The 15966-nt window shown below is 36.0% G+C and overlaps 1 protein-coding gene across 1 annotated transcript in view; it reads left to right on the top strand.

Moving 5' to 3' along the window:
* GTF3C1 (general transcription factor IIIC subunit 1) overlaps positions 1-15966 on the top strand; it is a gene marked incomplete in the record, with an annotated part of 1808906 nt that overhangs the window by 667098 nt on the left and 1125842 nt on the right. The window contains 1 exon segment of the mRNA XM_044089472.1: positions 10326-10422. Coding sequence (XP_043945407.1) covers positions 10326-10422 — 97 coding nt within the window.

Here is a 15966-nt window from a genome sequence, read left to right as displayed (position 1 = left end):
TTTTGAAATAAAATAAATACTTGTAACCAGGAGTATGTGGGACTTAGAAAGACCACAAGTTATCATGGCCTTGATTGCCATCAGTATGTAATACATAGTCTGTGTAACATCGCAATACCTTTGTGTCAAAACCCCCTCTTGCCTAGAGATACTGTTTTCCAGTTTTATCACATTGAAATATATAAATATCTAGCAGTCTATTATCAAAATTATGGAAAATATGGAATTTGTCAAGGCGTAAAATCATAATGAGGTAACCCCCGCCTGTATCATGTAAGCATATTACACTTAGGGTGCATTACACCATAGCATTGCTGTATCTAGGCCAGTGGTACCATCAACGGGAAATAGACAAAAATTGAAACACTAAAATACTAATGAATCAGAACCATAGCATGCATAAATAACAATATGTCATACTATGTTTAATCTAATGTCCAAATAAATATATTAAACCTCCTTATTGTAATTAAAGCATACAAGACATAATTGAGCACTATATATAGGGTTAGTAGTTATAAAATTCAAACATGACCAATCTGTCATTCCCTATAATGTATTTAATTTGTTAATCAGACTATAATATAGTGTACTGTAGAGCACTCTCATTTGTATATCTGTAAGCATATAGCTGTTTATCCACTTAAATTAGACAAAAAAAACTTCAGCACTATATAAAATATCAAATGTGATTGAAAAGGAGCAAAACTTCTAACTATTTATAAGAAACTTAAACAAAACTTGAATATATAGTCTTGAATCCTTATACCAGATATATGATTACATTTGCTTTCCAGTATGTCTACGTCATTGTTTTTTTTTAGTTCTCTATATTCACACTTAAGCATTGGACTATTAGAATCAGTTAATATTTATAAATGATGTACCCCACAATCACAAGTAAAGGTATAGAATAATATAATATATTTTAAGTAACTTGTATACATCTGTATTAGGTCAGTTTATACAAGGACATATTACTCAGAAGCTCTGTTTTCTTTTACTATATTTATTAACTTGTGTGTATATAATTCAAAAGTTTCATCCATTAACTATTTTTAATTTCATATAACTCATGTTGTGTGAAGCTTCTGAAAAGATCACTGTGCATATGTAAAGCACAAAATCCTATCTGAAAAGACATTAAGTACAGCAAAGCCAATGCAGAACACACATGTTAAAAAGAGCCATTCTATAGCAGTAAAATAGCTTAAATAAGCTTTGAGTGGGAAAACTAACATTTGGCTTCACTTTTAAACTTGTAAAACATTCACAACCACGTCAGGCAAGCTGCAGCAGTTCAAAAAGCCATAGAATTCAGTTGTAAATCTGTTAGATGAAAAAAGCTTATATCTTTCATTTTACATTAAAATCACTTATGGAAGCAATTCTACCAGCCCATACAAGCTGTACCTTACTTGAACAACCATATATTCAGAAGAGTAGTGAGAGAGAGAAAAACTTTCACACAACACATCTCACACATCGTTATATCATTGTACTTCAGCGTGCATTGCTTTACATATATAATATTTACTTAGTCTCACTTTGTCTTAAATTATAATACATTTAAGTAAACTGTAACACTGAGACATTCTAAGCTGTTACTTGATAATAAACGTTACTGTGAACCCCAAGTGAACTAGACCTTTAACTTTACTATTATTAAATAGGAAGCCATAGGTGTATCAGATTAAATGTATAACTTGAATTAAATCAGTGCCTGTTAGAGCAAATAGAAAAATTTACCTCGCTTCAGGTGATATTTTTATTTAGAAGTTAATAAGATCAAGAGTATATTAAGAACTTGCAACTTGTCCAATATGTATTCAGTCATTTGTCCCAGATTTTTTACTTTGTTTTTCTTTTAAATTTCACCAATATCTTGTGGCCTGTCTTTTTAAGTTTGTCAGTGACCAGTCTGTATCTTCAGGCTTGTCCAAAAGTTTCTTCTGTTGTACAAAATCCACTGCGTCATTTAATGTTGAATGTCTTTTGTCCTTCAGGTAAAAAAAAAAAAAATCCTAATTTTAGTTCGGAACACACATTATGCTTTGATGTTTATTTTCTTTAAACTTTTTTTATAAAGGGAACACGGTCTTTTCTTTTGGTCTTAGTAGAATAGTCATCATCAATTCTTATGGCGTTTTCTCTTATTTTTATAGGTGAGTTAGCCCAGGTCGTCTTCAGGACTAAGTCTTTATCTTGACTTGACATGAATTTAACTATAATTGATCTAGGAGAAGGTAGCGTGTTTTTAGTGAAGTGTTTGAAAGTGATCTTTGTGCTGTCTCTATGCCAAATGAAAGAGCTCCAGGTAAGTTGAGTCATAGGAAGCCAGTTATTTAAAAATAGAATCATGTTGTCTCCTTCTTCCTTCTCTGGTGTTCCACAGGTTCTTATTATTTATTCGTGACCTACTCTTGAGATCTTCTATCTTTTCTATAAGTACAGAATTTTGTTTGAGAACAAATTAAATGTGGTTCTCATTTTCAGCCGCTTTCCCATCCATATAATTCACTGCTTCTTCAATTGCTGTTATTTGCGGTGACTGTTGCTTAATCACCTCATTCAATAACTCCAGTTGCTTCTTAGTTTCTTCTTCTATATTGTACATTTTCTTCTTTTTATTGTACATTTTCATTCCCAGTTTATCTGTTTTTGATGCAAGATCCTGGTACTAGTCAGTATAGACTGCAGTTCTTTCTTCACTGTAGTTTCCTATGTAGATCCCTTCAAGTGACTAACTTTAACAATGAAGCAAAAAAGTTGTTCTGACAGAAAAAAAAATTTTATTTTATTTTATTCAGTTTTACATTTGTTTACCAGGATGCTCCACTGGGCTGAAAAAGAGCCCCTTTTCAGTGGAGGCTTGAGGAGAAAAGCTCCACATTAACAAGAACAAGCAGAAAGCTCCACATTAACATGAACAAAGTATTACAGTTAAATGCAGCATAGGTACACGTGTCTGTAAACATAAAACTTCTAGTAACTGTGTCCAAGTATATTTGCAACCTATGGGAGACATGCTTTGCATTCACAAAAGCTTGCAATCAAAATGTCTCAGGTAGATACAGCATGTGTAGCATGTCAATAACAAAAATTTCAATGTACAATATCTGGCAGAGTTACAACTTAATAAGCATAGTTAAAGTTTTGATGAGTAGGTAAAAGGGTTCAACTAAACAGGGAATTAACCTTCTTACATCCATTTGGGTCTATCAAGTAGGAAGCAAGGTCTTTGCTACTAAATGGTAGTAATAGGATAGATGCAATGAAATGATAGGGGAGGGGAAAAACTGGCAGTGTGAGTCTACGTGGTTACAATATGAGCTTTAGAGTAGTACTGCAGTGGAGTCATGTAATGGACTAGAATAGTACTGTAGCACAGGTGTAGTAAACCTGTGGAAGCGTTTTGGTAATAGAGAAGGAAAGAGAGGAGGGAGGAGTCTAGGGAGGTACAGTGGGTGGGACAGACCAAAAAAGGAGAGAGAGGGTGAAAAACTATTAGAGAAATTCATAAGGGGTAGTTTGAGAGAAAGAGGATGAAAATAGAGCTAGGAGAGGAAGAATGGATCATCCAGGGTTAGTACAGGAGCAGAGCCATTTATTGGTGAGGTGTTCTTTCAGTAGTATGTTTAAAATTTAACATGTTGTTGGGGTTGATAATTATTTGGGTATGAAGTTGCAGATTTTGGATATCTTGTTTGATATAAGGGAGTCTCTAGTAATTGTTGGATTTGGTTACTTATAGAAGTTTGGTGGCTGTTCTTTGGGATCTTTTACTACTGTAGTGATGGGTAAGGTCTTTTAGAGCTGGGCAGTTGCTAGGATGATGAAAAACATTGTGCGTGAAATTTAGTTGGTTGAAAGTTAGTAGGTTTGGTAGTTCCAGCCATTTTAGTTGGTGCAGTGAGTTGCAGTGGTGTGATCTGTTGAGACCAGTGGCAAACTTTGCTAGTTTGTTATAGCAAGATACCAGCTTATTTAAATGTGTTTTCCTAAGATTAGCGAATATGGGTGAGGCATAAAGAAGGGAGGAAAGTAAATGGATATTGGCTATGGATTTTCTGGTGGTCATAGTGAGGAAAGGTTTGACTCTGTAAAATGAGCCTAGTTTGATGTGTACCTTTTTGATGGTAGTAGCTAGATGTTTATCAAATCTAAGATGGTAACACCAAGAAGTTTAGTGTATTCAACAGGTTATGTTTTAGTGTTAGTGGAGTGGATAATGATGGTTGGATGTAGACAGCGTGTTTGTCAGTGAAGAGCATGAGTTTAGTCTTGTTAGGGTTAAGGATACGTTTGGAGTCTGAGAGGAACTTTTCAATGTCAAGGAAGACTTTTTGGGTGATTTGTAGGAGTTGTGGAAAAGAGTGAGCTCTGCATATAAGAGAGGAATCTGCATACTGGACTATGGCTGCATGTTTGGAAGCTGAGTGGAGTTTGTTGATGAAAATGATAAACAATAGTGGTCCGAGTATGAACCCTTGTGGTACACCGACAGAAACAGGCAGTAGAGGGGAGTGTTCATCTTGCCACTTGCCACAAAATGTAACAAAAATCATCAACTAGATTTTTCTGTAAAAATCTTATAGATTAACTCCTTAAATGTAACTCCCAGTGACAGTTGTCTTTAAAATTAAATATTTGATAAAAAAATCATGTCATAATAAATCAAACTAATCAGAACAAAGTTTCAATGCAGCTAACAGCCCTCCATCTTGGCCTGCCCCCAAATTCATTTTTATGAGACTCATTGCTCCTATTACTATTGAAACTGTCTGGGTATCCTTCCATATTGCCCTTATTTCTACCTGCAGATCCTGGTATTTTATAACTTTGTGTCTTTCAGTATGTAAGACACTGCAATCGCTACTTTTGTCTTCTTTTCATGGACTAGTATACCTGGTTTTCTTGTGTCAGTTATTTGAACTTTGGGAAATGGGTGATCCCATGTGGTATAAACTTTGTCATTTTCTGTAATACTTTGTGGTTCATGTTTTTAAGCTTCTCAGCTACTTCAGTGTTGCAATGTTTGACAGTCCTCAGTACAACAATCTTGCCACATTATTGTGCCTTTCACTATACAGGCCCTCTGCCATTAGTGTATCACATCCAGCATCAAGATGTGCAATTGTTTCCAGTTCTGTTTTACAGAATGTGCATTTCCGTTTCTCCCACATGTTCAATGGACTTTGTAAACCAACATGTACATAGTCCAGTGTCCTGTGTTGCTAATATTAACCTTTCATCTCTCGGCTGAAAATCAGCCCTTGTTAACCATTCCTGCATCAGATCCTGATTGACAGTAGGTTGTTCCAAGAGTTTTCTGTACCTGCAACTATATTTCTGCCTTTTCCACATTTCTTGCCTTCTCATCTGATCCTTCTCCTTAGATTTCTTTTTTTTTTTGGCATATGCAGTTGCTGCTTGATTTCTGTTGTCTTCTGATTTGGTTTCCATTCCCAATTGACACCGTTGTGCTTCTGCTAAACTAAACTAATCAGAGAAGTCAACTTAGATTTGTTCTCTTCATGTTTTAAAACTTTTTCTATGTTTGGATCTGATGAGGTCAGCAGTTATGTATGCAGTCTTACAGTTACAAAAATTATACATGTAGTCATTTTCGAGGAGGCCCATATCTCCTTCAGACCGAGGAATATATAATCTTGGTATGCACTGATTCTTATCATTCGATAAGTGTGAAGCATTTTTCTTGTTTTCAGTTCAGCTGATCCAGTACCTTTATGGATCCAGTCAGTCACCCCAAAGCTGTAAGTTAGAACAGGAAGAGCAAATTGGTTTATAGCTTGGACTTTGTTCCTAGATGTCAAGCCTGTTTTCAGTATTAATTTTAGTCTTCTAAAATATTCTTTGCTGAGTTTTGTTAGCATCTGTTCGTTTTATTGTCGATCCTTCATCAATTCCCAAATATGTGTACAATCCCTCCTGCTGTTTTTCTTTGTAACAAATTCCTGTCCAACACTGATATTTTCTTGGTGCTTGCAGCTTTCCTACGTTAAATGTTGCCTTTTCACATTTATAAAGACCAAGTTGCAATCTTATATCCCCTGAGAAAGTTTTGACCACCTCCATTTGTGCTTTCAGCTTCTTATCTAATGAACTATACCCTTTTAAATCATCTACAAAAGGAAGATGCAAAGTCTTTACACTTTGTTATTGTCTGGGAGAGAAATTGTAACCATGACCTAATCTGTTAAGTAGACAGCTTAATGGGTTAAGGGCAAGACAAAAGAGCAGCAGTGAGAGAGTCACCCTGGAAACCCCACCCTTTAATTTTTATCCTTGGGATAATAATTTGTGCTTTATCACGGCTTAGCTGCAAAGTGGTTTGCTACTGTTCCATGGCCACTGTAATATAATTGATCAAGGTAGGTGCACCTTATACATCTGTAAGTACACCTTTATCAATGAATGTGGGATGCTGTCAAATGCTTTTTTGTAATCTATTCATGCCATACTTGGATTCTTCTTTTTACAATTTTCCATTGTGACTTTAACAAGTGATCCTTTGTTCCTTATGACTTTATTTTGTTGCCCTTTTGTTCTATTGCCATGATTAAGTTTTCGTCTAAATGCCTTTAAACTCTTGTCAGTATCAATTTCAGTACATATTTTATATACCATTTGAAAGCAAGCTGTTGGTCTGTAGTTTTTAGGATAGCTTGCAGGTTCACTCTTAAGGAGAAGCATTGTTTTTCCTGTTAACTAGATTGGTGTCTGTCTGGGGTGTGCGTATAAATAGTTCTTAACTCAGGGCTAATTATGCATGTAAAGATGCTAATACTTCTAGCCAGAAGTTAGGTACTGCATCTGAGTCTAGGATTTTCCATTTAGGTGCTTTTCTTAATTTTGTTTCAATTTCTCTGGCATTACTTCATCTATTTCATATCCTGTACATTTGAACTTCTTACTGCTTCTGACAGTGGCACTTCTTGTCTTAATTGCTTTATAGTTTTCTCTGTTTGATAATTCCATGATGGCATCTTATTTCTTCCCTTCCTTTCCCTTATTGCCCTGTATTTTTGTGATAAGACTTCATCTCTTATTAATTCTGCTGTACAGTAATATATCCTATTTAATTCTGTTATATCCCAAAAATTTCTGTTAATAGTCTTGATTACTGTGTTCATTTGTTTTATTAGACTTCTAATATTTTGGGTCTTATTGATTTTTCTTTAATCTATTTATTTCATTGATCGTAATATGTTTATCCATCTCGTAAATCAAACAACTCTTCCAGTCTTTATTCTCCATTTTCTGTGGGCTTTCTATAGAAAGTTCCAGAACAGCTTCCTGTGACATATTCTCTTGAGCTGCATGTTATGTTATCCATTGCCTTTTCATATGGGGACTTGTGGCCTCCCGTGGTTGGGATGACTGCCATCTGTAACATAGTGTCTGACTCATCATTTAAATCCTCTCTTCCAGCTAGATCCTTCAGAAGTTTTGCAGGAGATTAGTGTCTATAAGAAGACTTCTACTCATTAGACATTTTCATAAGCAGAGATGTTTTTTTTTCCACTTGGATGCAGATGTATGCTCTACTTTAGTGTTTGTTCAGATTGCGGGTAATGACTTGGCTCTCTTATTACATTGCCAAGGCCATATTTCTGGCATCTTTGCATGTCATTACCTTGCGGCATGCAGAACTGTGGCCAGACATTGAGTTGTTACTATTATCAGACAAAAGTGTTTGCTTTTAGTGCTCACTTCAGGAATATTTTCATTGCCTGTGGCCTTGTGGGCTCAAGTGTTACAGTGTGGATCATGATTCCAAGAGTCCAGTGGCTTTAGACATCTCATTGCATCAGGATTCAGCCTCCTGAGCTCTTGCACTTTGGCCTTCCCTGATTCATTTATCCAAGAAATGTCTGAATTTTACTGCTTTGTTTTATTAGCAGTGAACTTTGAACTCTGTATACCTCTGAAATCAAATATGCAAGTACCTTGCATGGTAATCTGCAGGGAATACTCAACACCCTGTTGCCTCCCTGCTTTTTCCTGTTTGTCTTCTCTATCCAGTGTGTCAGAGTATGGAGTTTTTGCTTCTCTCTCACTCTACAGTGTTGTGTTTGCTGAGCTGTGGGGGCTGAACTGGGCAACGCAGAAGCAGAGTGTAGAGCGACAGTCTGACACATGATGTCAAGACATTGGTCTTACCAGACATTTGTGCCTTCCTTGGGAGATACTATAACAGGAACCTCCAGCATTTTACTAATGTAGAAGGTTCCCTGTCAGACTGGTTGATATGGTGATTACATATCTATAATCTCCCCTATCAGTTAGGCTTATGCTTTGTTCTTTTTACAGTGTGTTTAGTCAGAAAAGGTATAAAAAAAAGTTTAGTCAGTATAGACTCTGTCTGCTAAAAAGAGAGAGCTTCTACAGTCCAGCTCTACAGTGAATGGGCATATAATTTTAGACTTGCTGTTGAGAAAGTGAGTGTTGAAAAGCAGGGTGGTAATGAAAAGTGTGTAGTTTCTTGTTTATGCATTGTACAATCTGGGTTCATACAGAATAAGTAAAAGCTTGTCTGTAGAAGGCACATTCTTTGCCTTATTTCCACTTTCCTTGTGACCCTGCAATCTTGTTTGCATGGTTATTTTTATGTCTGTAGAAGCAACCTGATGGTTAAGCAACTGGTTTGGCATTAGTGCAGCAGTGTTTTAAAAAATAGAGCCATTAAGTCAGAATCTTGGTGACAATACACTATACTTTTTTGTTGTGTGGCTGCAAAATGTGAATCTGATTTTTAACAGAGTGGTGATCATGGCAAGTATATAGCAGTAAACTTGTGCTTCAGTTAGGCTCCAAATTTTTCAGGCTCATCCACAACCAAATATTATCCCCCTTGGCAGCTAAACTAAAAAAAATAACCACCATCATACAACTTAAAGAATTATGACCATTCAGCTCTCTTACTGCTAGCCCCCAAAACCAAGCTTCACTGTACAGGTTTCTGCTCATCTGTTCTTCGCCCAAACCTCTGGGAATTCCTTCCCTCTTATCTCAGGGAAATGTCATCACACCAAGTCTTCCGGACGCCCAAACCTATACCCCTGGCTACATTACCCAAGTACACCATATTCTATCACTGTCTAATAACTTTCTTACTGTCCATATCCTCCTAACTGTATGCCACTCCTTAACATTAGAGACTATTGTATATACTGTATAATCTGATTTCTTTACATTATACAACTGATTGAAGTTGACCTTGTTACTGCATTACTCCAGCCTTGTTGTACACATTATATTTGCATTGACAGTCAGTATATTTTAATTGTATTGCTGTAATTTTCCCCAGGCTTAGAATGAAATGTTCTACCCCAATTAAAAAATTCAGTTGAAACAAATAAACAAACTTTGTTGTATGTTTAGTTGGCTATCACTTCTCTGTGTACTTTTTCTAATAAAAACATTTTTTTTTTGTTTAAATGATTACCATGTAATCAAAACCAATCAGGTTACACAGTTGAAAAGCACCAGCTAAATACTAATTTGATAATTTATTTTCTTAGTAACTAAATAAAACTGAGATGCATTTTTGTTTTATCGAATCAATTTTTTTCTTTAGCAAATTTTAATTTCATAGGTAAATACCGGGCTGTCAGTCTTCAGACTAGAGATCAGAATCCAACCCTGCACTGTGTATTTGTGAGGTAAAGCCCTTAACCATTATAGCAAACACGCCTCAAAGTATTTATTTTAATTAACTCCAGCTACCCAGTGTGGGAATATAATTTGCAACCTTATGCACCAAAATCTAGTTTGCAACCTGTTGAGCTCCTACACCCTATTACTCACTTCTGCATTGCAGAGGATGATTTTGATCCATTGACCTTTGGGTATAGGCCCAGCATGCTTCTGCTGTCTCTGCACTGCTCTGCCATCTCTAAATAATGAAAGGCATGAGTGTCAGACTTTGTATCATAGGTAGATACTAGGCAATCATTCTGCAGATTGTTACATGTCTCGCCTATAACCAGACAGTAACTAAAGGTGAGAATCAAACCTTGTACCTTATGTCTGTGAGGTAATCACCTTAATCATTATGCCAACCCCAATGGTTATAAGTCATGTAAAATTGTATAATTGCAGTAAATATAATTAACAGAACCTTATTGACCCAAAGTAGTTTATTGCCAAAACACGTTTTGTTTAATAATGTGATAAAATGTATGTTTACCCAGTGCTATTGTTAAAATAATTAACCTTTTATCTGAAAAGCTGTCACCAAGTTGTCTAGTATTCAGATGACTGTGTATTACTTTCCTAACTGATTCATTCTGTTACAGGAAGTATATCTTTTCTGTGATCGAGAATCTTCATCGACTATGTTTTATGGGATTGGTGCAGTTTGGGCCAACTGAAAAATACCAAGACAAAGATCAGGTAACCTTATGTAAAATGTTTGCAGTTGTGAAGTGCATCAGTTCTGCTATAATACAGAATAGTTTGACACTTGTCTGGTGTGAAACTTGCAACATCGGTGAGATCTATAGAGAATGATGTTTGCAGTGTTATAATTTTTATCATCATTTTTTGGGAGGGGGGTTGTTCTGTGAGATAATCTTTTGAGGGATGACTAGTTAGCATTGTTGTATATGGATTTCTGTGCAGCACAGGTGATTGAGCATCCCAACCTGTATTATGTTGCTGCACCAGTGGAAAACATGAACTGTAACATTCAGCTGGTTGGCCTTATGGTGACAGGCGCTGGGGTAGAAAAGAGTTGTAAACATTTCAGTGAGGTCTAGTTGCTAGACATCCTGGGATTTGTGTTCCACATTGTGCCTCCCAGCAGTGAGGGGGTGTTTATGTACAGACATAACTTATTTTTAATTTGTTTATTAAACTGATCTTTCTATTTGCAGGCTTATCAGCTATAATCCAGACCATGAGACACAAAGCACAGTTTAGTGGGGTGCAAACATTTGATGATAAGGTTGCCATTAAATAGAAATGATATTAAAAATCTGTAGTCAGATTTATAGGTGATAGAATCGGCAACAAAAATATTTAAATAACACGATATGGTACCCTATCTGTTCTAGTGGGAAAAACACATTTGAGTACTAATTTTGTACAACATCAATTTCTGGTCTCTTGAATGATAACTTGAGTGAGCAAACTGTTACATTTGAATGTAGTGTTTAGTGTGTAGGCTACCCTTATCGAGCACCATTGCCTAAATCAAGTTGCACATCCTATTTAAATGTTGAGCTTTGCACTATGCCATGTGATTATAGCCACCAGTAATTTTGACTAAAGGTGGACACACTATAATGAATAATTAAGTAAGGTGTTTTAGTCAAAGTGAGGTTTTAGAGCATAAAATATTAAGAATTCAGTGACATCCCTGAGTAGTTAAAGGAGGGCACTCTGTAGCTTAGACCTAGTAATGACAGATGTTTTCTCTCCAGTCCTCACTTGTGACAGGATATTGCCAAATCATTCTTGAGTCTAGTGTAGAAGAGCCTGCCATTTGATGGGGAGTAGAAGTCTGGGTTGCAGAGTTTAAAATGAGAAGTGCGCCCGGGCTTAAATTTAACATATATGAAGGTTACAGCAAGGTCCCTGCTGTAGTAGCAATCTTTATTGCACATTTAGAAGACATATAAGTATTTGCCTCTAGGATAATAGGTAGACTCTATCCAAGCTACATGGAAATGTCTATATAGGATAGTCACTTGACTTTTTATTGTAAGGATCCATCAAGGTTAGTGGATAGGGATAATAGGTTGTATTTACATAAGGAGAACACAAATGGAGATTAAAATGCAACTTCAGGCCCTAAAGTTAGTTTGAATGCTCTTACTGAGTTATTGCAGATGTAAATCACATGAATCTTTACAAGACTGCCATTCTGAAGGAGAGAGGATTTTTTTTTTTTTTTTTCATGGAACAGTCAAAGCACCACCTTACCCTCCATGTAAGCTTTATTCTACCCCATTCTTCCTTGTAATCTTATCTGAAGGTGTACAGTTAGTAAAAGCAGGTAGAACTCTTAAGCTTCTTGGATACTTTCATTACCCTTCATGGCTTCTCGCTATTTGGTTTAGCAGTCCTAGTTGTTTACAGCAATATTAATGTATTGTTTCACAGCTGTGCATGTCAGCTGTTTGCATTTATTGGCACCCACTGAAGCCATCTAAGTACTGTCTTCAGCAAACTCTTGTAATCCCATCAGTGCTTATTTTTTTTCTTTTTTTGTGGTCTCCCATAAGCCTAACAGTTTAGCCCTCCTGGCCCCACTTGACCTATTTGTTCTTCCCATTCTGCCTAGTGTAACATCTCAAATGACCATCTGTGGGGACTGTGCCTTTTCCAGGAAGTAATACTTTCTCAGTAGCCCCACTGATCTTCCAAGCAGTTAGCGGATAGTAAGGGTCATTTGCTATTTTGCAATCACATGCAACTGCTCAGCTTTTTTTATATACATCTAGTATCTCTGCTCCACTCACATTTTGCCCCAGTCTGCAGTGCATTCATTTTAATCTTTAACATGTTTGATACTTGCTTACATGTGTATGTACGTATACATACACATGCGCGCGCACACACACACACACACACACACACACACACACACACACACACACACACACACACACACGCGCGCGCAGACACTCTCTCTCTCTCGTGGTGCTTGCACTGTGACCTGAAATCCATTCAATCTGGAGATATCTCCCAGATTCCATCAGGAGTCGCTGCTGTTTGGGAGTCCCATCATATTCCCCCCCATAGGTGGTCAAGCACATTGCTCATTCCTACTTCCTAGCTCCCAGATTCCATCAGGAGTCACTGCTGTTTGGGAGTCCCATCATATTCCCCCCCATAGGTGGTCAAGCACATTGCTCATTCCTACTTCCTAGCTGCTAACCCCCTTGGATCTGCTACTCTGATCCCGGTCACTAGCACTGCAGTCAGAACTTCTTCACTATGCTGCACAGAGCCAGTTTTTGTAAATACTTTTTTAGCAACCTGACAAGATTGATTTTTATTTGAAGAGAAAAGCATATGCATGTTGTGACTTTGAACAGTGTGTAGTAGAAGAGCATGAAGATTACTGAGGGAAAGAACAACATCAAGGTATTGTACAAAACTGAGGTAACTGTCCTTCTCTTAAGGATTGACGAGAATCTATCAAGTATGACACACACTCCACTGTGTTGAAGTAGGTACACCTTTTTACATTATATATAGTAGATCACTGTGAATCAGAGTGAACTTTCTGGATATCCTGTGTGGCATGTATAATTTGAATGGTCTGTCATCCAAGAAAAGTCTTTGCTTAAACTGTACCCTAGGATTACTCCTGTACACTAAAACAAAAGACAAGTAGAATTTTGAACCAAAAATAATAGAGTGGCATAACTTGATAACATAACGATAAGAAAGGCTATCTACAAATGCTGTGCAGATTATAGAATAATTTGTAGTATTCACATAAGGCTGTATTTCAATGAGTTACACAGTGTGTGAAATGTATGATTACAGGGAAAATTTTGATATGATTTTCAGAATCTGGCTAGATGATGGCTAATGAATTCCAGTGGTTAGGTATATTGAGATTTATTTTGTCCTGCTTTAAAGTGATGAGCTAAAAATGGATCTGATTTCCCATGGTAGAGAGTTCCATTCCACAGTTAGGTAGATACTACCAGCTTTGTCTGTCGTCATTTCTAGCAGATTTTCTTTATGACAAAATTAGGCTGTTGCTAATAGACATTTAAATTTTTGATGTGTTGCGAGGAGAAGGAGTTAAGTGTGAGGTATTAAGCTTTTACAGGAGATATGCTTACCCATAGTATACAACATGAAAACAAAAAAAATCATTTTCAGATTTCTCAGGTGTGGCCCATGCTGTACCTGTTTCTCAAAAAAAGTCTTAAATATGCTATGCTGTTATAAAAACAACATATACTTGGGTATAAGAATATATTTGCATCCTACTCACTGGGTTCTCTTTGTACCCATCCCTCCTAACCCCTTCTCTACTATCCCTAAAATAGTGCTCTATCTGCCTACTATGCCGTTTTGCTTAACTGACCTGTACTACTTTCATACCTGTTAGGTATTCCAAGTCTCCTTTACCTCTTATACCTGGCATTCTTTTACCATGAACAGTAAACTCCTAAAACTTCTATTAAAAATGTGCATCTCTCATCTCTCTCCTTCATTCATAATATACAGTAACAGTAATTACATCAGAATTTAATTTCTTATTGCTTCATTTCTCTAAATTGTATTACTTTGTTTTATTGCTGTAGTTATTGACATGTACTGTAAATATTTTTCAATTTCTTTAAATGGTTAACCTTATTGTAATGTTTGTGGAGCTTTTCTCCTTGGACCTTTGCTGAAAAAGGGCTATTCCGGCTCAGTCGGACAATCCTGGTCAACAAATGTAAAGTAAATAAGTAAATATCTAAAAGGAAAATAAAATGTATGTAAAATGAATTTTTAAAATGAACTTTTATAATTTATTAAATTAAATGATTACGTGTAGACACCCTACTTAAAAATATGTATATAACCTATGTCAAACAGTTTTAACAACAGTTGTCTTAAGTATTTAACATATGCACTGAGATGCATAACATTTACAGTATAATCTGGATGAACCTCTGTCAGTCCCTTGAGTGATCTATGCAAAATGTCATATTTGCCTACATATCCCATGATAAGATTTAATGCAGTCTGTAGTCATCATCCGTTATTTTCCATATCATTTATGTACTTGAGTTTAGTACTCACCATATTAGACAGTTACAGAAACAAAACACTACATTGACATAGACCCTTAACCCATTCACATTTGACAACCCCCATATCCATTAATGTTACAAATTTACTTATGTAAAACATAAAAAAGCCTTAATACAAATAAGCCTTTGCTATGTGAAGGTCAGCAGCCTTTACTTACACCCTGTGTTTAGCATCCATCTTCTTAACATATAGCATTTCTTATCCTCTAACTATAACAGTCCATTTTTCACTTAAAATTCTCCAGTCTGTCATCTTTTTAAACATATTTATTATATTGTCTCTTTTTAGTCTGTAAAACAGGTTACTAAAGCTTAATAGAAAATAAAGCAACCAGTAATAAAAGTTTCCTTTGTTGTCATGCAGTATACACATTTTCCTTGTAAAATTTTTCATTCACTCCAACATTACATAAGTTGCTCAGTTCTTAACTTCTCTTAAACCTCAGTCCTCCTCTTGAACATTATTCTGCATATATATTGCCTATAATTTCCATTTATTTTTGTGATATTTCCTCATTCCCTTTTCTAAGGATTCCAGTTCCAGTTTTTTTAATCTCCTTTACAGTATCTAAAACCTCCCTTATCTTGGAAATAGATTTTGACTTCCATTTTCTAGTAATTGCTTTTTTGGGAACCAGTAGCATTAAAATTAAATAAGCCGTTACTATGTCTAGGCAATTCAAATCCTATATCTCAGCATAAAAGATTCATTACTTTAGTTGCAACCATTTGCTCTCCCCTACTGTTTCTGTCAAAGTACTCTGTAGGGATTTTTAAAAAAAACTGCCAACTTGTTATTGTCCCCAAATCATGTTCCCAGTTACCTGTCTTCCCTGTCACACCTTTACAGCATTTGCTCTCTACCTGCGGAAAAATACTCTGAAATCATCTTGGAGTATAAAAATCCATTCACAAACACTTCAGTGCAAAAATCCTAAACATTCTGGACTTTGTTGCATATCGGGAACCTTGCAAATTTATTTTCATTGTTGTTTTGTAAATTGTCTTTACATACTCTTTTCCTAGTCTTTTCTAACCTCTTCTGATGGATTATTATAGTTATCATGCAGCATTTTATATGCCCTACTAGTTATCTCCTTTTTTGACAATAGCTTCTTTTCCATACTCGCTTAAAATCAGAGCTGGTCTATCACTTAACACTCCC

The sequence above is a fragment of the Protopterus annectens genome, chromosome 12.part0 (assembly GCF_019279795.1).
Source record: "Protopterus annectens isolate FY-2018-M chromosome 12.part0, PAN1.0, whole genome shotgun sequence".
Taxonomy (NCBI): Eukaryota; Metazoa; Chordata; order Ceratodontiformes; family Protopteridae; genus Protopterus; species Protopterus annectens.
Note: the sequence above shows the minus strand (reverse complement) of the source record. Positions and strands in the feature narration are given on the sequence as shown.